We start from the raw sequence: 26,150 nt of genomic DNA, 5'->3' as shown, positions 1-26,150 counted from the left end.
TACTTTCATAAATAAATATGGGAAAACTAGCAAGTCTTCATACAAAAAACTTCAACGCACTATTAGTAGCGCTGCGCTACGAAATTTAACTTAACTATAACTCGTAGCAAAGTAAATAATAGTAATCTAAATAGAATCAGAATCAGAATCTTTATTTGCGTATAAACATGGCATGACATGTCGTATACGATTCTTATTGGTGTTTCTTAGTATAAACAGTCTGTTACAATATTTACATGATGAGACAAAAACATCATTTAAATATCCGAGTAATCTACTAGCCAAAGTCAACTCATATTTATAAAAATAACTAGATAAATAAACGTATTGAAAAACATTTAAATTAGTTTCACGTAAACATTTCAAAAATTGCATTAAAGAACAATAAACAATTTTCACCAAAATTTATTTATCCGTTTACAAAGTTGTATAGCAAATCGAACACCTCTATGTAAACTCTACCCTATTAATATTAACTTCGACTGTCACCAAAAGAAGGTATACGCAACGCTAACTAAAAACCTTATAATAAAAAATTAAAGTTTAAAAAACTAAAAACACGCTCTTAATTACTGCACTAAAAGGCAGCATCCTAGACATCATCTAGCACTAAAGTGCTTGAAAAGACAAATTTAATGATCCCGAACTCGATGCGATTTCGCCGTTTCGTTTAGGAGTTCCTATGGCCACCTTCCAGTCCCATCATAAGACCATCTCGATGATACCATAATATTGTATTGTCATCTAATCTACATAGTTATAATTGCCAAGTTTCATGATGTTACAAGAATTAAAAGTGCGTGTAATTTAGATTTTTAGATTCCATTACATAGTTACATACACGATGACCTAAGAAAAGCGTGTTAAAAAGTATCATTGTATTTGAGAGAAATCAGTCACGGAAAAAATAGCTTATGTCACTCAAGAAAAACTTTGGTGAAAGAATTTTCAAACAAACTCGCAAACTTCACATAATATTCGTGTGTAGAAATTAAAACACCTAGATAACTCAGTAATATTATTCAAAAAAATGGGTAATAGGTATTCGCTGGGTGCGAAGTACTAGGTGGGGGTAACATAATCTATCGCAGCGCTCATGGTGGTCAAAAGTAGAAATAATGTAAGCTCTGTCATCAGATGTATCTGTCAATGGCAAAGCGATTCTACTTAATACATTTTAATATCATGAAATTTTTTGAATTAATCGCATGAAAAGGGTCCTACTGGGAACTTAAATAAAAGAGTGGACTGTATTTCGATAGGGCTGGTTTAATAGCCGTTTACAATTTGGAAATAACTAGACTATACAACGTGGNACAGACAGACAGACAGACAGACAGACAGAGTTACTTTCGCATTTATAATATTAGTTGGGATTTTTTCATTTCGATATATTTTTCACAAATATACGACCTAAATGTCAATGTGACAGAGCCCACAAAGTTTACCCAGTTAAAAAAATATCAATCTAAATACATATATGTCATAATGTGCTGTCAACTTTAAAATAAAGTATTTCTTGACAGCCGCCTGACTCGGCACTTCGGTAGTGGTGGTAGTTTGCATTCATCGTTAAATGTAAGTTTAATTACTGTTTAGGGCTATGTACATATACATTTATTATATTAGTAATCTGTGCCACTATTCAGTTGACACTTTTTACGAGCTTTTAAAATCTCCCATAGATTTCGTAAAGAAATAACTCGTAAGAACACTAGTTTGTGAACTCAGTTCACTGTGTAGTTATTGATTTCTAAGCTATTATCGAATTTGACATCATTTGAAAACAAACTCTGTTTTCAGATATATAAGAGCGTTTTAGCGTAGTGTACTATTCAAAGAAACAAAGTTGGATAGTGGATGCGATAGTTGAAAAAATTAGGCGGAGTTGCACCATCTTCCTTTAACTGTGACAAACGTCAAAAATCTGTTAAACTCCATACAAAAAAAACATCGGTTTTCGTAATAGTTACCGTTAAATTTAGGTGTTAAGTTAATTAACAAAGCAATACTTACGTTCAATTTTCTCGATCTTGTCGTAGTTGTACTAAAAGTGGTAGTTTCGGTACTTGTAACAGTTGAAATATGAGGTTGTATTTCTTCTGTTGTTTCTTCTACTGCCACACTTCTAGACGGTTCTTCTGTTTGACCATCTGTGATCAATTTTAATGCTAAAGTAGCGTCATTTGATTTGTCATCATTATTTTCTTCTAAATGTGTGTTTTCTTCTCTTATTGTATTCTGTGTGACATTGTTATCATCTTCCATTATTGTATTGTTAACGATAGTAAATATGCCTGGAGTTGTGTTAATTTGGTGGTCTATCGAAGTATCTACCGATTGTGTTTCAGTTACATTTTTGTCTACACTTTTGTCTATATTATTCGTCGTGGTTGTCGTAGTTGAAGTTCGTGTAGGAACAACATTCGTTGGAAAACCTGATGTATTGAATTTCAATGATTTCGGTTTAAGTTCTTCGGTAGGAGGCTTGTTCTTAATCTTTGTTGTATCTTCCTTATTTGATATTGTCTTATACACTCTTTCCTTGGTATTAATTGGATTTCTTGTAGTTATTGTATTGTAAAATGTGTTTGCTATCTTTTTGTATTTCGTTGACATTTTGAACGAATCTTGTTCTTTTTTAACTCTCTCACTAAGTATTTTTTTGAATTCTTCTAAAGTTAGATACGCATTTGGTATTTTAGATTCTACCGGATTATTGATATAAATTATTGGATCTGTTCCAGATCGCAATACTTCTTTGATGATAAGATTATGTTTTTTAAATCCGTTTACTTCTTTTAGTCGTTCCACGTGAAGGTTGTATTCTTTGTTGTTTTTGAAGAGTCGGCGTTGTGATGATGAAGGTTCTAAATTAAAAAATAAGTAACTGTTAACGGTGTATTAATGTGATCTTATTATAACGTGGGTTAAACCTTTTACGCATACCTAAGTTTTAATTAAAAATAGAAAGTTAATTCCATTATGAAAAATGAACAGTAGGTAACTCCGAATCGCTTAAATAGCACTAATCCCATTTAAAAAATAGTAGAATTATAAATACACATTAAAAAAATATGTTTTGACCTATTTCTCATAGCAAACTTTATGTTAGATAGGGAGATCCGGGAAAGCTAGCTCATAGAGCATCACAATCGTAGGAAAAATCTGGGTGAAAATGTAGTAATCTTAAAAAATATATTATTTAAAGAAAACCCAAGTTACCACTGTTCACGGCGTCTCTATACATCGTATACAGTTCATTCACCAGCTCATCATTAACGAATCCCAACACATTATCCACATATAATAAACCAAATACTAAATATGCAACTCTCAGTCCATCGCAACGGATTTCACACATGTTTTTCAAAAACAACTATGCGAATGGATTGGCGTTCTAACGCATGAACGCATCGGCGAAATTTAATTCTGATTAACCATGTTGTTGAATTATTTTTGTGCACGCACTCACATATGAATATGAATGGAAATGTTGACTAGGTTTTTAAATGTGTAACATTATATTTATGACACATTTGCCTTTATTATAAACTAGCTTTCCGTCTGCGGCTTCGCCCGCTTGGAATTTTGTCTGTCACAGAAAAACTTTATCGCGCGCGTCCCAGTTTAAAAAACCGGGATAAAAACTATCCTATGTCCTTTCCCGGGACTCAAACTATCTCTATGCCAAATTTCATCAAAATCGGTTCAGTGGTTTAGGCGTGAAAGCAAGACAGACAGACAGAGTTACTTTCGCATTTATAATATTAGTTAGATACTAGTAGTTCTTGCAACTCACGAAAGCGAGTGAGCTTTACTTGTGTGTGTGTGTGTACATGCACATAACGATAGTGTAATATGTCTATCAAAAAGTTTTAAAAACAAACAGTAGCGAGCAACCACATATAAAGCTCACTCGCCTTCGTGAATTGCAACAACTATACCGTGACTATACTTCACTAGGTTATACCCGCAGATTCACCTGCGTGAATTTCTAGGTCTGCTAAAGCCTAGCTACTATAATGTGGCTCTAATGGTTAAAGAATTTTTGAAGCCTGTTCAGTAGTTTTTGAGTTGTTACAAAAATATAAATCATTCCCCTATGTATGATTATGTTAGGTAACTATCAATAACTAGTTCGCCTAGCTAGCTCGATAAGAGGAGCAATCATTGACTATCACTACATGTATAAAACAAAGTCGCTTCCCGCTGTCTGTCCCTATGTATGCTTAGATCTTTAGAACTACGCAACGGATTTTGATGCGGTTTTTTTAAATAGGTAGAGTGACTCAAGAAGAAGGTTTATAGGGTATAAAACATGCATTAAACGAGAGAAAAGCCAGGGAAATTCCATTGCAACCGTGCGAACCGGAGCGGGCCGCTAGTTATTTATATTAACTAAATACTTTTATTTATATTACTGGGCACTTTCAATAGAAACTTGCACCGATATTATTGAAACTCTGACCGTTTGTATGCATTTTCAAACTAAAATTATTGAGCCAATATGGTACTTGACGCCATTTACTTAAGTTTCCTTCTTGGTGAGTCGATTAATTTCTAAGCATCAAATTTTTACAGTCGATCGTAAACGAATTGAGCTTCTAATCTAAGGGATGTGAATATTTATATGTCTTAGTATCTAGAATCTACTTTTCATCATATCTTTTAACTTTATTAATTGTTTATTAATCGCAAAATCTGCCTGCGACAAAATATTTTCGTGTCAGACCGAATTAAACGCGAGGTAATCCGCCAGAAAAACCAGTTTTGTACACAATTTTTCTTTCTTTCTTCAAATAAGTGCGCTCAAATTAATTCATCGAATAAAATATAATACAATACGTTTTCCCAGCAAAAATAAAGCGTACTTATTTCGTGCTCCAAAATAAAATTATTACAAATTGCACTCGTTCATATTTCAATGAACATTCGTTGAATTAAATTAAATTAATAAAATATCGGTTGGTCGTTAATTACTTGGTTCGGTAATACCGGTATTATTTATTCCGCTTATTATTGTTTTATTTCTGTATAATTTCAATGTATACAGGGTGTAAAAATGTACTATGGATCTCGAATTTTGGTCTTCCAACCGAATTATCTGAGTGGGAAGATTTTTTTTTTATCCACAACGAAGAAGTTCTTGGCCGGTATCTCACTTGTATTTTTGAGATATTATAAATGAGTATGGTCTATAATGTAGTATGTTACTGAAAAAAAAAACAGTTTCTAAATAGTTCAGTTTTACATGTTTTTGGAAAAAATATCAAAATAATTTGTAACTATCAAAATTTCCAAAAATAAAAAAAATCCTAGTTAAAGTACCTAAAGTATATTTAAGATGTAGAAAATATGTAATTTTCCGTTTAGATCCACATTATTCACATAACAGTATGGTTTGTAAATTGTAAGCAATGGTCATTAATTAAAGAAAACTAGCTCAAGAAGAGTTAACGACGAGTTTACCCTACCCAATGTTTCCGTAGCTCAGTGGTCAGAACAGTCATCCGGCAAGAGAGATCATGTATTCTCTTTCCCACTTCCCACCTGAGACTATTGATTTTTTCAACTATTCATTTATTCTTGTAGAAATTATTTAAATATTTGTACGCTGACCAATTATACAGCAAAATTTGGCGATCAACTTATACTAGTTTTAAGACCACTATGTTTACCCAAAATTGTGCAAATAAATATACTTACGAGCAAAAGTATGGAATCAACCCCATATGTTTTGTACCGAGCGATCTAAAGAACCGAATGATTATGTATCTATCTGTGGTATCAATTTAAAGTTTATAATATTGCCTTTAAAATGGTGCCATTTTTATTTGTCTTTTATTTGTCATTTAGTTGTTGTGATCGCTCGAAACAAATAGGGTGATTCCATATTTTTGCTCGCGAGTGTATTTGAATTTGAACTTTAAATAAATCCCACTTAACCGCAGGCCGCCACCATAGAAGAGTACGGCGTATACACCATGCTGCCGGCGCAGCAGCTGCCGCCGATCACGCCGTGGCCGCCCGACGGCAGCCTGCTGGACCGCATGGACGACCTGGCGCACAAAGGTAAAGGTAATGGTGACTGCCATTTTACCTATCTTACTGGTTACGGTCGGTCTGAGTTCATTGAATTGAACAGTTGTTATTGTTGCTGCTACTAGCATTTGTCGGTAATAAAGTGCTAACTGAAAAAGTACACTCATATTGCGATACTTAGGGCATATCCGATGAGGTCCAGTTGAAGTGAAGTCCGGTTAAGTCATTTCGACGCCTTAGAGTAAAAACCTGTGTAAAATAAGTAATTTTCCCGAACCGAAATACATAACATGCATAAAATGCATTCCCGAGGTTTTCACTCAGGCGACGATTTACATTTCGCTCTGAAAGCGAAACGACTTTTAAGAGGCCAAAGAGAAATTATAAGGACCAACCTGCATCTTAATACAAACAGCACGTCTCAAATTCACTCAAACGCTTTTGGTGCAATTTCTAATGACCTAAAATAGGCCTAGAATGTCCAGATTTTTTATGAGATATTTTCTTTTCCAAAGCATAACACATCGTTTCTCGCACATTCTGTAATAGTGTGAATATACCTTTAGAGAGAGAGCAAGACGACCGACCGTTGCCGGCAGAATCGGATGTAATATCATAGTTTATAAAATAGTTCAATTATTTATTACAACACCTCGGCCAAAGAAAAAACTTCATACCTATTACCTAATTTATGCTGTGCCGTCCATTTTTAAACGATTAGGCGAAATCATTACTATTTATATCATTATTTCTCTTACAAGTAAGAGATTAGGTACATTATAATTATCAACTAACTCAAGTTTTGTGTTCTCGATTGAATTAAGGCTAATATAAAACTTCTACGAACAAGGCTGTATTCAGGCTAAATAATTAACTTTATATTTTTCATGAACAATTCAGGCTACATTTACAAGTACTTACTATGAAATTAATTGCTTTACAATATCCATTGATTCAAAAAGTCAACTATTTAAAAATACACCGTAGAGACATTAATTAATTTCATTCCACACATCTACGTTCACAAATCAACACCCAACCAAACCAATTCCCCTAACCCATTATCAAATGTAATTGATAAAACTACAAGTTAATGGGACACACCATAATTTAGCAATAAGTGGTTCGAATACATATTATTAGGACCAAGAGGCCCTCAATGAGGCGTAGCAGCCCTCGTCCCGGCCCCGACGCGCTCGGTTGAATCAATACTTTCCCTATAATAACTCACACATACATTTTTCTGTCTTGGTTATCAGGCAGTTTAAGACACATACATGGATCGCACTTCTCGATTTTTTCGTTTTTTTTTAAAGGTTTTTTCAGTATTGGTAGAAGAGAGTTTATCTAATTTGAAAGAAAGCAATATTTATCGTGCTTTCTTTGATCGAAAAAAACATATTAATTGCATCATTAGATGATAGGTACATGGATGAACGAGAAAGTGACGAGAGTTATACACACATTATCAAAGATGATCAATGAATCTACTCGATTTGACTATCTGAAACACCCAAACTGAAAGACATTTTCTTAATCCACTCTCACAATTAAAATCGAGAACACAATTTTCTACTGATTGGTTTGATGATATTATTTCTCCAACACTCTCCTAAGTATCCTCATGAGAAAAATATCGTCTAGAATATCACGGTTATAGGTTATACTCGTACCTAATTTAGCATCTTGATGATACAAGCAAAAAGTTTGACTACCTTATTGACTTTATTTTTATGTTTTAATGGACCCAACTTTTTGCTGACCCTTAGTTGTAACCTAAAGATTTTTCATATGAAAACTAGTCACACAGATGCACTATTTCTTTCTCCCCCGTTATCTTTTTAATGAATATTGTTTAATTTTATTGTTTCTTTAGTCCCTAAAGTCTGAATAAGAAGTAAGGTACCTTACTCCTCACTCAGATCACAGCACAGCACCACAGCACACTAACGTTACGTTACGCCGCTCGTTCAATCCCCAAACCTGTTGCATTAGCAAGTCTATGTGTCAATTGCTAAAAGACGTGATTAATTGGAGTAAGCAGGCTTATGATGCGGCAGGTCACAGCGGCGTTAATCAGCTCGGCGGCGTGTTTGTAGGAGGGCGGCCGCTGCCGGACTCCACGCGGCAGAAGATCGTGGAGCTGGCGCACTCGGGCGCGCGGCCGTGCGACATCTCCCGCATCCTGCAGGTCTCCAACGGCTGCGTGTCCAAGATCCTCGGCAGGTCAGTCGCTTGAACACATCCTTCTTACTCCAATAACACCTAGACAGCTACTTCGTGGAGCTAGAGCTCTTCGGAGCCCCTCCATGTGATGACAGCCGAATCCTGCTGGTTCCCAACGTCAGCGTGTCCAAGATCCTGGATAGGTCAGTCACTTGAACACGACCCTCTCATAAAGATATTATACAGACCCAGGCAGCTGCGTCACAACGAGGATCATCGTGAAGCTGGCATACGCAGGAGTCCGGTTATGACGTCAGCTGCATTCTGCGGGACTCTAACGGTTGCGTGTCCAGGATCCTCGGCAGATCAGTCAGTGAACGCGTCCCTCTTCTTACCCACTATATAGCAGTTGGATCTCAGCGAAGTTCCTGGAGCTAGAGCTCTTAGGGGAAAATCTATATTAGCTATATAAAAAGTCAGCCTTTTTTACAAATAATAAACATAAACTACGTCTGACATCAAAGTCTTTTCAAGAACCATCTCGAACAAGTAAGTAAACAATCAATTTCATTATCTTGTAAATCGGAACTATTTCTAAAGGCCCGAATAGCTGGCCTAACCGCAAATATTACCCAGCAACATTATACTGAACCATCCCAAAAATGCAGTCGGTAACTTATCCAGCGCCTAACTGGTCCTGACCACAGGATCATGTGCAGAGCAAAACCACATATTGATCGACCAGTCTAATAAGACCTCGCCCCTAGCAGACATTGTTTCACCAACTAGTTCAGACTACGTGGCTCTAAAATCCAACATACGTAGATCTTTAAACCAATGACAAGCGTATGTCGACACGTGTCAGGATAAAATGGCGTCTGAACTAGACAGCCAAGGTGATGATGAAGGTTGGTCTTGTATGATAAGTAACCTGAGAAGTCTATTTTTGAGATTTGAGACGGAGAATGTCTATTAGTTTTTGTATTTGCGGTTGATACAATACCGAGTTGCGACAATGAAAAGTTGTCTCCAAACCGCTAGATTTACTATCGTTGGATAAAAAACCAATCAAATATCTGGGTCACCTGCTCATTAAAAACTTGCCTTAGGCCGTGGTTCCGTATGATTTGATTTCCGAGGCTAAGGCAAAAAATATAGCATTAAAATTAAAAATCGGTTTTAAGAGATGAGAGCAGTCTCCAGCCCTGGTTTATAAGCGAAAAGTCGTGGGTTCAAATTGATTTTCTCGACATATTTAGCATTTTAAGTGCCAAATTTCTGCTTACTTTATGCTGTATAGATTTTGTGTCGTTTAAGGAAAAATAAGAAATCCCAATACAAAAAAAGAGATTAAGTATGATGTTTACAAAAAAGTTGTCTGCGCAACCTATTTTTAAACGTAAACTTTAAAAAGCCCGTATAAAACAGCTGACAAATAATATCACTTCTTATTTTCCTGGACTCGAACCTGATACCATCGCGCAGAAACCCAACACTCGGCCACCCCCGCGCTTAAAGGCATCATGATACGCCGAGTGGCGACTGGTTGTAAGCTTATACTTATAAGGATCGCAACAAAATTAAAATATTAATGTTTTTATGTTAATAGTGACATAAATAAATTTAATTTCGTTGACTTTAGTGGTTCGGTGACGTCGCTTAGTACAAACGACATCAACGAACTGTTGACCAATATAATTGTTTGATCGATTTTCTTTTTGGAACTGAATTCGATTCTCAGGTAGATCACATTTTACAAATCGCCAGACTTTGTCCTTGTTTATTACAACTTACGTGGGGTGACAAAGAATTAACAGATTTTTCTATTGAAAAAATCAACAGCGGATAGAACTTGAAACTACGAACTTTTCTTCCTGACTTCTCGGTTCACTGAGCTACTGTAACAATTTTATAGTTAGACACTCACATCCACTGTTGTGGTAAGTTTAAATATTTTTGTTTATCTGTAAACTGGATTAGATAGTTCAATCATCACAAAAAAGGTAAGTTTCACTTTATTTCTTTAGTTATAATCTTGCTTGGTACAGCAGGATTATTATTACCCATTTTTAAAATTAAATAACCTCTGCTCAGCCAATTTATGAACTTGCGAAGGGAGCCATAAGTGCACGTCACCGTGAGTTTCACACACGAGAGATCCACTGATTCTGGTATAGTATTCTGATGAGTAACACTGACAAACACGATTTATTAGATTTTGCTGTGCGTTTAATCTTCTGGTTGTCTTCTAAAGTCTATGTAAGTACCACTTAAAGCTTACTAATGTGAATTCCCATGTTTATGGCTTTTTGAATGCACTGTCCAAAAGTCAGATTTTAAAAGATCGATTAACTTTCTCATTTTCGTTTCGGGTTCAAAAAACCTCAATTTAGCCCAGACCTCAACCTTCACTGGTTTGTTTTTATTTACAGTAAAAAAAATATTAAAAAAGTAAAGTAAAATCATTTCAAAGCTATTACATTTTTACACCAGTTTTTAAAGTCAAATTAAAGAATTGAAAAAAAAAGTCTAAAAACGTTTAAAGACCTCCAAAATGCAGTAAAAGCCAAGAAGTACCTGACCAGTCGTTTTTTCCAGGTACTACGAGACGGGGTCCATCAGGCCACGGGCCATCGGCGGGTCGAAGCCTAGAGTGGCCACGGCGGAGGTAGTCAGCAAGATTGCGCAGTACAAGCGGGAATGTCCATCCATCTTCGCGTGGGAGATCAGGGACCGCCTCCTTAGTGAAGGAGTCTGCACATCCGATAACATACCTAGTGTGAGTACAGCTTTATGATTGTTACTATTACTGTGCAGCTTAGGTGAAAGTTTCATTCATTACAGTGTCCTCTTCTGACTTTAACTAACCGGAGACCACAATGGTCTTCAAAAGAGAGCATACGAATTTGGATCTCTATTATACTAGCGGCCGCCCTCGACTTCGTGCGCATGGACTCCGTTTTACCCCCTTAGGGTCAAAATCCCGTCTTAGTGAGCACCGATCTAAATAGTTCCATGCAAAATTTGAGACTCCTAGCACTTGTAGTTTCTGAGATATCGTGATCATTGAGTCAGTCAGTGACCTTTGGCTTTTGTATAGGTAGGTTATTTTCAAATTATGTCCACGGGTAGTTATGGCTGTATAACAAAATTTGCCCTCTCTTCATTATTAAAATATATTTACAGGCTTTTAGACACCACCGTTATCTGCTATTGGACGAATCAAAACTTAAACTTGCATCAATTAAATAGACGTAAAAAGGCGTAAGTACACAGCATAATGCGATTACAGCGACAACTTTATGACGGTTACGTAAAATGCCGAATAGTTTTTTTATCACGCACTAAAATGACACCGTTTTATCCGAAATCCTTCGTCGTCATCCGCGAAACACCTTTTTAAAAGTATATGCACATAAAAGCAAAGCAGTAAAACACAATAGATGCCGTATCTATAGCAGCTATAGCGGTATATGTTCGTCTTATCGCGCCACTATACAGCCTCCCCACCCCTTCGTGGCAAAACAATATGACGTTATAACTTTTTTCTTCATTTTTTCCCCTTTTTGAATACGGGGCCGCTCCCTTCTGGGACATCCTTTAGTCGTCGATACGTCTTTCTTTGCACAGGGTGATGTTTTTTCAATGGATTTTTTGAGCTCTGTAGAGTGTATTGAGTAGTCCCTATAAAGGTATTGAATTTTCTTAATTTGAGAGGTATAGGCTGAAGCAAATTTAAGCTTCGAATAAGCCTAGCTATGCTACTTATTGTACGTCAAGTGCAAGTGGTTCATCTAGCCTACCTTAAAAGCATGACGTAATTATTTATTTTATAGTCTGATAGCACATGAAACTAAACACTGGGGCATCTTATTTAGTTGTAGTAAATGCTATTTTGCAACAGAAATGTATAATAGTTTGCTGTCGACCGTACGGGTGATGTAAGAAAATATGTTTGATAAAATAAAGTTACCTACCGCGTTACTAGAAATTTCTTCTCTATCGTTTTATTACGAAGACGTGCTTATTTAAAGAGACAGTAGGTGTTGTTGAACCTATTAACATTGGCATAACAACTAAAATCTCAAAATATCTCAGGCATTTTAAGAGCTCCAATAAAAATTAACGTACCGAAAGCTGAATAACCATGACTCTACAAAAACGTCTACTTTACGATTCGCCTTAAGGGATATTAAACACCCTTTTACTATGTCTTTGGACATAAATTAATTAGAACCACGCGCCATCACCCTGTCTGTGACATTTAAAAAGAACGCCAAGTATTCACCGAAGATATCGGCGAAAAACATAAAACCGAAACAGAGAGAAATCTAGAAACGAGACGGCCATACCCAATTGTAATGAGTGCGAAAGAGTTAGTCTGTTATCTCTTTTTTCGTCTCCGAGGGGGAAGCGGGCGATTTTGACACGGCATGAATAAAGAAAATATGAAGGCTTTTGTTACCGTAAAAATTCCTGTACAGTGGATAAAGTCTTTAAGTTATCAGCGGGGAGCTTGGGGGCGCTTATGTACCTACATAAACAGGTGAGGGATGAGCGCGGTAGGGTTGCTGCTTAAATTAATAACGGCAAGGATATAATATAAGTTTCTAAGAATTATTCGTAAAATCATAAACTGCAAGGTTAAGCCTGTAATTCCTATAAAATATAGCTGATTTTGTTGTAGAACTCTTTTTCCATTTATGTAAGTCTTGCATGAGTTTGTTGCCAAAACATTTTTTTCCTTTCTTTCTTTCCTGTCACGATATTATATTTTTTGCCTCAGCCAGACTAAGGAAGGCTAAAGAAGTCTTGACTTACACACTGACATAATTTACAACATACATAATAGGTATATTCGGGCTCACTAAAATAACATTTGATTTACTTGTCCTTCTATTTAGACTTTAAACTTTTACCACTGACCCTTCAAAGCTCAGGTTTTCCTCTTTTGAAGGTCAGGGGAACAACAAATTTGCTTACAACGAAGTTTGTTAATTAATGTGATTAATATTTTAAGATGTATTAGTGTTATGGTTTGGAAAAAAACTATTTATTATTATTTGCAAAAAATATACAGGTTGTAACACATTGTTCTCCATCTGACAACCCTGTGTGTTGATATACATCATATATGGCGGTGTCTGTCTGTGTTTACGATATGTAGAGGCACTTATATTGTTTTAAGGGTTGTGTAGAGGTTGAATATATTAACGTCTGCGCCCCGTCTGATTTCATAACGAGCGATGAGTGAAAACCCCGATGATAATGTGTGGGTACAGTTGCATAAAAAATCTTATATCGGATTAAAATTAGGAACAATAGGTCTCAAATGCGACATTTTAAACATTTATTGTCAGTCTGAGGACCTAAATTTAAATTAAAAGTCCAAATGTTTAAAATTCCTAGATTAATTAAGCACTCGAGTGGTATAAATAAATTAATAGTAAAGTTTAATGCATTGACACTAAACTTAAAAACCGACCTTAGTTTTTAATTTTTTAGTTCACTGTAATTTAATTGTAAATAACTGTAAATCAATCCAGATTTCTTCAGAAAAAAAAAGAAAAAACATACATGTGAACTTAAAAAATAAAATCAGTACAGTAGCCTAATCAGTTTCCATAGATAAACGTTACAATTTGATCGAAAGTTATACCGCAACTTTACTATTTTTTTGTGTCAATAGTGTTTGCTAATAAATGATTTATAAGACCGGAGGATAACTTAATAATTGCACGGATCTTAATAATTATAATCTTAAATTTTATCACTGTAAACAAAGATCGAAATCTTCTTGTTTATCTAAAATAGTTAAGAAAAGACTAAAACAGCACTGAAACTGGTATTAGGGAACATTCGAAAGTACCTACCTACAGTCTACACAAGTAACAAAGTTTTAATAAATAAAATTATGCAAATAACCTGCATAATTTTATTCCAATTCAAAGTCACGGAACCCTTCCTTCGCAGGAATATTAACGTTTATCCGCATATTTACCCCTAAAGAAGCGCGAAAGATTTTAAAGTATAAAGGGTATGAGTTTTTGAGCGCGGCTGTACACTAATGGATGGGATCGAGCTAGGAAAATGAATTTTCAGGATCAATTTTAATACAGACTGGTTGATGGGTTTGACAACCAAAGGAATGTTTTCTAGTATCATTTAATATCATGATACAATACGATCACGATCATGATGAAATAAGAATAACAATGATGTCATTTTAAACCAAAATTTTAAGCAAGTAGCTTAACAAATTATAAAATAGGGATAGGGCTGTTAAAAATACCTTTTAGTCGATTTGTGGCTAGGGAGATGACACACTTTGGTTTATAATTTTCTAAATAACCAGTGTCGTTGTAGCAACGGGTGGCGTAGTAAGATTCTTCCTTACTTCATGGCAAAAGATAGGCAGGGTTCGCTCTCTTCAAGAATTTAATAAGAGACTAGATACTTACTTATAATAAACCTTGACCGGCTTAGAAAATACAAGTAGATACCAGATGTACTCGTAGCTACTGTCTTTTATCAGGTTCACCTGATTCTTAGTAAAAATAATAATATGGAAGCAGCTAATTTAATACTTCAAAAGTGTAACAATAACGACTTAGCAGTTAAGCCTTTACTGTAACGATCCTTAACTAAAACTAGTTACGCCAACCCTAATAACTATTCATACGTCCCTACCTTCCAATTACATTCGATACTATATCTAGTGGTTATCGTAACAAAGTTTAATTTCGGTTAAAATAAAGAAAGTGCGGTAAGAGGGTGCATGCTCGTAGTTGCGGCAGGGTCATATCGCATAGAACATGCGTTCCCGTTGCAAATCACTTCCGGGCCACTAAATCCAGGGCAAATTAATGCATTTAGCACGCTCCGGGCTGGGGATGACAACTTTATTTCATTGTGTCGCGATATTTTCTTGTCACTTAGCGCTGACGGGCGCGGGGCCATTTTTTTGGCAGACTGGGGCTGGGTGACGTCCCGATGCTGTGACGAATGCTGGGACTAGAGGTCGGGTATTTTATTGATATAGACGTAATAAATGTCAATCTCCTTGCTCGTAGAACTGACCCCTGATGTAGTTACTAGAAAACTTAGTTTAGGCAGACCCTACTCGATGGATTGATGACCTGCTGGAGAAGTTTTTTTTTATATTACCTGGAGAAGTTTGCGGGAAGCGCCTGGATACGGGTAGAATAAGAAAAATAACAATACATCAAAAAAGGTAACATATTAAAAGAAATATGAGAAAATGAACTAGGTGGGCACTCCAACATATTAAATCATTAGTATTGTATCGTCTCAATATTAAACTGGTTAAATTTTTTATTGTGTCAAGTCTACTATAAGTTGGATATGGCAATAATAACCTAATAAGGGTGATGTAGGTTGTTTTAATATAAATTCCCAAACAATCGAGATCGTATCTCAATAATCGCGTCAATAAACAGCCCGTTCAGTGCGCCGATTTAAAATATCATTACGAATCATATCGACGGATCTCACGGGCTCTATCTAGCATCGCAGCAACAAATTGTAACAAAGGACTGCGCCAAAGAAGATTATCGGACGCGACGCGTGGCGCGCACGTGGCCCGAGCGTGGCCGAGATAGTCGCATCTACCCTATCACGCCGCACATAACGCAAAACCTACTCTATCCCCTCACACAAAAACACATTTTCTACTAACAGCAAATTCAAAGAAAAGTCACATCCGTCCGCAAGCGAATACAAACCGTAACACCCAAAATTTAGGTCAGCTTATTAATTGGATCGCGAAACGATGAAAGTTATTCAAAACTAAGAAGTGTTGGAGAGAAATTAATACCACAATTCTGAGGATTTAAGGCTTACATTGATGTCGAGTGTAATCGGAAGAGCAAATAAGAATGCAGTTGTCCGTCACGAGTGGTTAATTCTGTTGTCACTCGCAACTTTGCCCGGGGACATTTATTTTGCATTTTGCGTTTGTTGCGACTCTGGATTAGTTATAAAAATAAGTGGCTACTGAGTGGAGATCTTTAATGTACACCCAAGCAATGAACACAAACACTTATTAAGTGTCTAAACATTATGAACTTGGAAATTAAATCCAAGTCGTTAAGTTTGATTAACTATTTCGCTACGCTCTACTTTTACATTTAAAAAAGCAACTAATTTTCTGTATAGGCTTTAATAGGCTTAGTACCTAATTTGGAAAACCATAAGCAGTGAAAGTCAAGATGAAAATGAAAAACAAACCATTAGGGCCCTCGCCGACGACGACTTTTTGTAGCGATGCAGCCGCGCTGCTGTAACGCGTCGGTAGCGCCTTGGTATCACTTCTGTAGTGCGTTGCTAATGCAACTACGATGCTATCGCTCGTTTACGAAACACGCGAGGGCCCTTATACATTTTCTCAATCCTATGTACATGTACAGACGACATACATTTCCAAAATTACTCCTATTACAACAAAATAAGATGCTGTTTCCGATTCTCGACTAGATTTTCCGGAAAGAGATTTCAGTAGATTTAAACATAAGCATAGACTGTTACTGATAAATCTTTGTTTTACCTGTCTCTTATTCTTTGATTTGTTTTTTTTATATTCAATAGGTTACTTTCATATCAAAGAGCATAATCTTCTTTTCCATTCTAATTTTTGAAGTACAATATCAGCTATGACAGTTTAAAAAATCTCCGATCAGCAAAATATGTTCGCATTATACCAAATAACTGTTCTTTAAACAACATTAAAAGTTTGGGGGCGCCACTCAAGCGCAAGTAAGTGAGCCAACACGTGCGCGTAAGCCGGCGCACGCAATTTTTGTATTATTATGTATTTCATTATAGTTAAGAACGAGTTTTAGCACCGTTATGGAGTGTTTTATTATTTTTTGCTGGCGATATTTTTGAGCGTGATTTCACGCGGATTTTCTTATGCACGTGCTGGTGATAGAGTTTTGGACACCTGATGGAAGTTTTATTGTGTCAAATAAAACTGTTCGATGAAAATCTTACGCTTAAAGAATTTAAAAATCGATGCCGACTGAGTTTCTATCGGTAGTGTTCCTTTTCAACATTGGGTCAAACAAGGTGGACCGACGACATCGTAAAGGTAGCAGGGAAGCGCTGGACGCAGGCCGCTACCAATCGATCAACGTGGAAAGCATTGGGGGAGGCATATGTTCAGCAGTGGACGTCCTATGGCTAAAATGATGATGATGATGATGATTGGGTCAAACTAACCCAAAGTCGTGTTGCTAAAAATTGTATCGCGACGTGAAAACAACATTATAAAAACCGTAAAATGGTAACTAAAACTCAAAATATTTTTGGGTTAATAATTAATCATCATTCAGTTTACATAATAAAATGTTAACAAAACTAAAAGCCGTATTTGCAAACATTTTCGTAATTAACCACTTGGCTCTCCTACGTTCCCAAACAGTACAAATTGCGTATGTGTTCTAATCCCGGGTCCTCCTCCCGAATCAACTCTACACTCATCCCTCGTACAGACACCATAAATGACAGATTAAAATGCCGAATCATCAACGTAAAACCATGATGGGTCTAATATTGGGAGTTACACCACCAATGTAAGAATACNAGCAGGATAATGAGCTGTAATAGCGCTTTCTTGTTAAAGCAAAATAGGGAACTATGATGTCACAGGCTTTTTGACAGCATGCATGATTATGATATGATCATGCATGATAGAGTGCATGATTTCAAATTAACTAAAAATTAATTATGCAGTTTCATAGCTCGTAATTACCTCACCTTCTACTTTTTTCATGACCAATCATAATAAGTGCCACAAAATACTGGTTAAAATTGAATAAAATATTTGCTTTTTTTTTCAATCATAAACGTAGATTTGATATCAGCATTTAACTCTAAATGATTTATCACTAACTGAATTTGCAACCATTACTTGCACAGGTGTGCTAACAAATGCTAATCATTTACATTAATTCCATTACTACATTCATACTTTCACGAAGACCCTTGTGCTACGTTACGTTTGTCCACTAAAACTCTTTTTATACACGAAAATTGAACAATACGTTATTTGCTGTCCATACCCACCCCCTACACGGTGTATTAAATGGCGATAAGATCTTGTATTGGATAAGATAGTAATTATAACAAGTTGTTCGCAGCATGGGGCGCCATATTAAATCTGGATTTAGCTTATTGCCACAGCAAATTGATCCATCAGTTTGTAATATGAAGGGGGGATTTTGAAGTCAGGCAATTCCTACTCTATGGCGTTCTTCTATCATGTAAGTGTGGGGTACATTACACTACCAAGAAACTGTCATTATGAAATATCATTAGAATTTGCAGGATTCTTGTATTGCTAAATAATAATTTGTATTAGTGTCCTGTAAAAGGCCATTTTCAGATCGCTTATGTCCCAACGAGCTTTTTACACCTACTTATGGACATCACATAGCTGGTGTTGAGAAAAACAAGTACGAATACTTGTTCTTTTTTTCTTTTCAACAACATTAAATTCACCTAATAAGGTACGTTTTTACTTTAAAGAATAAATATTGAACAGCTAAAATTTTGCCATTTAGTTGCTGAATGATTTACTACCTAACACAGAGCTTCGCGCTCTTATTCCAAGAAAACTACGAGAACGTCTTAGCAACTGTAAACAGACCGTCTTTGTATCTTTGAAATGCTAAATTGTGGCATCACAGAGAATTAGTACTTGTTCAAAGAAGTCCCAAGTACGCAACTTTGAAGACAAATTAAATTCCCCGAGACGCTAATTTCGCTTATCAAAGAAAGCCTAGTCTGATTATGACTGCGTTTGATGTTCACCGAAGTGAGAGGGTAAGAATGCCTTGTGGGCCGATTTTGGTGGCCTTAGATAAATGTATGGGAACTGGGAAAAGTACAGTCGACAGCGTAGATTATACATTTTGTTACATAATAGCATCTGTTACAATCATGTGAGATGCTATAAGTAATAAGGTTAAACTTGATGTGCTTATAGTATGTACCTACGTAGACGATACAGCTTGGCGATTTAGATACTTGGAACAGTGCCATGTAAATATGATTGAATCATCTTCAATGTTTTCAGAATAGCAAAAAATCGGTTCCCGATGTTTAATGTAAAATGGGAAGTTAGAATAAAACACAATATTTCGCTACGCCATTGTAATGCAACAAAACAAAAGTATCATCCCCTAGTTATCCTAGTATCTCCCCCTTCAAGTTTTATTTACGCGAAATTAAGTAGCTGCGTGCTACCAACAGCTTAAAACAACATTGTAACACGTTCAGTGTTTCAAGTTTCTACAGCAAAAATGTACAGCCGACTTTTAAAATGTCAACTACGATTACCTGCCTCTATTATAATACAACGGATTTTACGCATTGTGCAATTATACCTACTCGACTTTATCATAATTATCTAAATTCAAATTCAAAGCCCAAATCAAATGCAGTTTTAAAACATGCGCAGTCCTGATCAAATTACGCATAACAAAGTTGTTTGCTCTAAACTGCTCATCCCGTTAGGGGTGGAGTAGGGTGTTAGTCGACATATGTCGCGCGTTTTGCCGGTTTTAATCCACTACGCGAGATTTACATGTATCGAGAAAGCTCTTGGTAACGCTGCTTCATTCGAATGGCTTGTTTAGAGTGAGGTTATTGTTTTAGACCTCACTTAGGTCAGAATGGTTCTGTTATTTGGAAAGTACGGCAGACTATAAACATTTAAGAATTATGCACTTGTTTGTGTAATAGTTTAAATAAAACGTCAAAGATATCGTAACTTTAAGACTATCCTACTCCAGTTTGATTACTCTCTTGGAGTAGATATAAAAAAAAAACTGAATGCATCCTACCGCCTTAACAGCATCCAGTATTTGAAAGAGTATCTAATTCGAAATTAATTTTCAAATAACTGATTGAATTTTGACCAAAGATTCATTTACAAAGATTTTAGTCAAAAATAGCTCCCTTTCCGTTTTTAACAAATTCTTAATCCATGTTTCTCATATTAGTATACATTACTCGTATGTGCTTATGATCCATGCCAAAATCATATCTAACCACACAAAGCGCTGTTAGCATTTCGCTAACCGCGCACGCGACGCCAAATGCCCGACTGGCCATTCATTACGCAATCTAGGTATTAGCATTCCAATCGTGCTTGGGATGCCCGCGCTTAGAACACAGCTGAGCTATGATGTACAGATGTACTGACACTATTTATGTGCATATACCTACTAAACATATCATTTAGGTATGTGTACAAGTAATGGAAACGTAGCAGAAATAAATGCCAGAACCTTATACACACATCTTGTAGGGCACATCTTTTAGGACGGTTACGGTAGTAACGGCAGGATAGGTACTTGTCCTGCCGTTAAAAAGCGTTTTATTTATTTATTTATTTAATAGGACAACCATTCATGCATGATTTGAATTGTAGAAACGCTTTTTAAAAGCCTATTTGCAGAAATAAATTACTTTTATAACTTATGAGTAGGGATTACACTTACAACTTTAAGTTTTTGAGCTTTCGCGTTCCATAACTAACCTTAAGAGATATTTAGCTTTATGAATGCAAAAATCCCGATACCTAATATCAGCGTAACCGCGCGACAGTTCACATTTATTTCACTCATAGAGAAGCGGCTACGGCGTAGCGTGCTACGAAATCACGTAGCAAAAAACTAGATAGGTACATATTTTAGAAACCTGTGAGATACGTTCTAAATATTATTATTATTATTTACTTTTTTATTTAAACAAGGAAACTAATCAATATCGATTATAATTTCATCTAAATTCTAAGTGCTCGTTGATAATTTGTTTATGTGAGAAAACGAATGTCGCTACACTTAATAATATCCACGATTTAACTATAATAAACATTTAAATTACCGGAACGCTCATCTTTTGCAACTGCAATAATTTCACAGATGAAACTGTGACACGGTCCCCTCGCGAAATAATCCAACCGAGCATAATGCGCTTCGATCGGCGATACCCTCTCAGTTAACACATGAGTTATGACTTATTACGTATCGCCACAAAAGTGTGATTCCCCAACACTCGACATCTAATAGCCCCACGAGATGTCACTGCATTGTCACCTATGCGATTTACGAATGTGTCGACGCGGCCTTACATCGGCTGCGCGAAGAATGACCGCTACCCGTCCCCCTCACTCTACTGCATTTCCACAACCATCTCGCTCTAGATATTTATTATAATTTTATGCGGCGTCCACACTATTGTGAATTAAACGGCATCCTTGTTCCTTTTTGTTAAGGGAGGGGCATCGAATGTAATAACACTATCGAGACCCATAATGAATATTAATGTGTTTTTTCTAACGCAAGATTTAATTCGGCGATTACGAGTGTCAGTTGTGTGTAATTACAGTTGTAATGGACAGTTTGGTTTCCGATGTCTTTGTGGTTTAAGATAAGGGTTATTGTTATGGTAATGATTATTACGATCTTATTACAGATTTAACGATAGGGAAATTACATAATTTTTGCAAACACTTGGTTAAAATATTGTATTGAATTTGTTTCTCTCTTACGTCAAAAGTAAAAAAGTGTAGTATTGACTACACATTTTTTAATTTACTTTACTGTCCATTGAAAGAATATTCTACTTTAAATATTCCATGGCAAAATCTATTCATACAATACTTATTATCAGTAAACGTTTTTAATGAACGTCAAAAAATTGTTACATTTTGGCGACAACAATAAAAAGTCGAAATAAAAATCCGTTGAAATTGTCATTCTGAACCACTCGAGCGTTCATCCCCGTACTTAATAATACACTATTATAGTATTTTAATAATAATAATCCGCGTTATTGTTATTAAAATAAAATCATTATTATCGACGCGAGCGGCCTGAAGTAACACAATGACTTTTGCCATTTGGCTGGCTCTCAAAGACGTCTGTTTAATTATATTGACCCCACGTTTGTTTTCACTGTGGAGCCATATTTCACGGATTTCACTTATCGATGCGTGATTTAAGTGTGACTTTGTTGTAAGTGAAAACAGTAGGTACCTACTTATGAATAAATAAGTCAATAAGTATGTAAAAATGTTTTTTTTTAACATTTAACAAAAGTTAAGTTTTCTTTACTTGAAATATTTACTTTTAAGCTTGAAAATCCAAATCAGTAGTTTAAAATAGTAAGTTTTGATTTTTAGCTATTCACTTACGAAGAAACTATCTAATAATTATAGCGATAATATTAAATGTATTTGCAAAACTTAAATATGTTAATACAAGACAACCTCTAAAGTTGTTTAGTAACAAGCTTTGAGACTAGTTAAGTTTGAGACTAGACGGCGCCTATGTTTTAAATGTAGGTATAATATTACTCTAGGCCAGTTTCCCAATTTCTTATAATGCCTCCGACGAACTGTTAGGAGCTTATCTGTCAGATATTCTAAAACTTTTGAACTCATAGGTTTCGATTAGAATATCTGGCTGATACTGGTAGATCACCAGTATTCAACAAACTTATTTACATCAGAAAATTCTCAGAAACTTTATTGGAAACCTTAACAGTTTAACAACTGTATTCTAAAGAGTCTTATAAAACCCACAGTCCGTGTAATTTATTGGCGTCGACATCTAAAAAACCTTCAGATTCATTTCTAAATAATATTTACGACACTCAAATCGTCCCTCCGCGACAGAGCCGCTACACCCTCCGTGATAAAGTATAAAATAAATCAATAATCAATTTTACGCCAGCCTTCGGACCGAGGTATTTTTGTGAGGATTCAATATTTTATTATTCCTCCGTGAGATCTAGCGGAAAATCGCGTCCGCTCGGCCCGGAGAATCACACCTCGCACTATTCACGGATATAATAATAATATAACCACTCGGGACATGTTGTTTGTTGCTCTAAATATAGGCATTATTTCTTTTAACATACGTTACATACTTACTTATAACATAAATACCATTTAAGATTCGGGAAAATTCTTCTAAAATATCACAAACTTTCTTACCTTACTTAGTTAGTTGGCATTACACATTATCTTCTTCTTTTGATGAAACTCTTGTTTTGACGACACAAAGTTTTCTTCTCCAAGTAATTGTTTCTTTTCTATACTTTAGGATCTTGTAAGAACGTACGTTACTATTTTCACGCTTTTAGAATTTTCCCATCTGAAACATTAAAAACTTTGTGTAATTATTCTGATTTGCAAATCTAAAGTCATATTAAAGGTTTGATTACGCAAATCCAATCATAATAATCGTATTAAGTTAATAAATTAAAGGCATAATAATGAGAATACGATTACGAGCATTAATTGAATATTCAATCTTGTATTGGCAAACAATCAACAAGCCTGGCCCTTCACACATTCTGATGAGAACTACTATTAAACGGTTGCATATCATCTCACTCTAGCGACCATGAATGGACCAAAGGGCCAAACACCTTAGGCCCACGTTAATATGAACTATTGTACACCCCGAATACGCCCCGCGGGGCGACAAGCAAAGACGTATTGACAAACTGCCTATAAAGTCAATCAAACAAAAGCATTTATGAGCTCCTTACGTTATTGACCCATTTCTTCGACTACACAATAGTTGAATCGTCAATTCAATTTGAATTTGGAATCGTGGGAATCTTTCGAATTAAGTGCGTTTTGACTCGTGCTGTCATCGAATGGGCGGGAAAACTTTTTTTTTCAAGACGGGGCGTGTGTTGCCTTTATTCCGATTGTGCGAGAATTTCTTCACTTTTGGAATTATTGTTCTTTGTGATGAATTAATTGTTGAACACTTTGGTGTTCTCAATTTACGTGCTTCTATATTTTTATTGTAAATTCTGTATTATTCCAAAGTAAATTTATACAGCAAGTCCGGTCTAACATTATAGCAAGTACGATCTAATTTCACCCGTCTATTGTACTCAAAAGTATATTTCAAGATTAATCAACAGAGAAATCATTTTAAAAATGAATCACACTCATGTCGTTTTAATTAAGATTAAAAATACCATATGCAAGAATGCACAGCTCAATTCCTTTGCCCACTTTCCATGTCAGCGAACAAACATTCGCCGTTGGAGTCGGCAAACACTTCAATCAAGCATTCGGTTATAATTACGCGCAAAAGTGCGCAAAACAAAAGAATAATCAATGAAACAGCGCGCGGAAGGTTAACAGTTGTCCGCTTGCCGTGCAACAGTGGGGGCTCAGGGTTGATACGAAAAATTTTACAAATTCAACATTCATACCACTTCATAACATTAACCACTCATATTATGAGATTAGACTCAAATATATGAATTTTCACATAGTTCCAAGTCTAAGATTCCAAGATTGAATCAAGTATCACCTAAGTTTAATATTATGTGTGGTATTGCCATATTGCTTAATACAAGCCATTGTATTAAGCAATATGGCATGTAAATGAAGCAAAAAAAGTATATAAAAATCTTTCCTCATAAAATATGACATTTGTTTTTCTTTTCGTTTTAATACATTTTTTTTACAATAAAGAAAAGTATCTAACGACATGAGTCATAACATGAAAATTATGTTCCCCAAAAATCAATCAAACTTCTTTTTCATAAAAAACAGGTTAAATTCTGCATTTCGCCCTAAATTCAGCCTCCCTTAACCTACGCTTAGCAACGCAGCCCTAAGGAGTCACCCAAAATATTGACTCCTAAAGTGCCGTCACACAAAGGACCAGCAGGTTGCCTTTTGTCCCGCACTCGACGGTAATGCACCGTTTTTTGCGAGCAGTTCGATGTAAGATTTGAATAAAATCTTATTGTTCGAACGCTTTGAGAATTGCACACTGCAATTAATGGAATAGGTGAAAGTGATTAGACTGTTTGGTTCAAAGTGGAATAAATCTTTCCACAGATAAACAAATATATTTTAATTGAAAAGTTTTGAGCAGATAAAAGTTTGTGAAAAGAGAAGTTAATAAAGAAATTCAAAGATTTTAGTACAGTTCTCTGTTGAGTTAATTAAACGCCAAAAATTCTAATTATTAAAACACATAAATCAAAGATAGTCTTCGATAGAAAGAATCTGCCATTTTAAATGCAACGTTCAAATAAAATAATGAGATTTAAACTTAACAAATCTCATAATAAAATTGCATAAAACTTCAGTAATCAAAAACAGAATCAATAAAGACCCTCTATTTACGTTCCGTTTTACACAGCGCTTACAAGATAGGTCTCGCGAAATAAAAAAAAACGCTCTCTAAGCTTATTGAAAAGTATTCTCGCCCCGCGTTCACGGCGTCTGAGCAAATATAAGATAATTTTGCCGCTTCACCTCACCCGGTATTTAGGGGGCACCTTTCGTACTTTTTACTGTGCCGTTTGACGGCGGGACGTTGTGATGTAATTTATTTTGTATTCAAAACGCGCCGCGTCGAACGGAACGTAACTGATTTGAGGTTGTTGAAACGGTTATTTTGATTTTTTTATTTCTTTGTTTCCAATTTGGAGACAATATCAAGAGTTGTCAAGAGAATGGCTGTCGTTAAATTATTCAGCCAATATTAAACTCGTAACATTGTAAATTTATTATGGTCTCGTCCGTCTCTATCAACAGCTGAACTGATTAAAACCAACCAGTTAAAATCTTACTGAAACCTAAGTAATTATGGTTTTAATATCTGACCGTCTTGGGTTATGGAATTATTGAATAAATTTTTTGCCTTCTTCTAAAAAACTCTCTCTGTATTTTACTGAAGAGCACATGACACATTATTGGTAAAAGTGTTAAAAGTGGTTTCATTATCCAAGTTTTTGTGCCACCTAATATTTTTTCATAATGATATGCATCTACGTTTAAGTTCTCGTATTACCAAACTTGGCAACTTTTTCTGTTTTTTGAGTCCTTACAAAATTAAATTTAAAAATCAAACCCTTTACAT

The 26,150-nt window shown here is 35.6% G+C and overlaps 1 protein-coding gene across 1 annotated transcript in view; it reads left to right on the top strand.

Annotated features, from left to right (window-relative positions):
* LOC114360371 (paired box protein Pax-6) overlaps positions 1-26,150 on the top strand; it is a 52,681-nt gene that overhangs the window by 817 nt on the left and 25,714 nt on the right. Inside the window, exons 2-4 of the mRNA XM_028315072.1 lie at positions 5,955-6,075; positions 8,106-8,271; positions 10,810-10,990. Coding sequence (XP_028170873.1) covers positions 5,988-6,075; positions 8,106-8,271; positions 10,810-10,990 — 435 coding nt within the window. The 5' untranslated portion in view covers positions 5,955-5,987. The remainder of the gene's footprint in view (positions 1-5,954; positions 6,076-8,105; positions 8,272-10,809; positions 10,991-26,150) is intronic.

Source organism: Ostrinia furnacalis, unplaced genomic scaffold, assembly GCF_004193835.3.
Source record: "Ostrinia furnacalis isolate ACB-3 unplaced genomic scaffold, ASM419383v2 OfSCF4979, whole genome shotgun sequence".
Lineage (NCBI taxonomy): Eukaryota > Metazoa > Arthropoda > Insecta > Lepidoptera > Crambidae > Ostrinia > Ostrinia furnacalis.
Note: the sequence above shows the minus strand (reverse complement) of the source record. Positions and strands in the feature narration are given on the sequence as shown.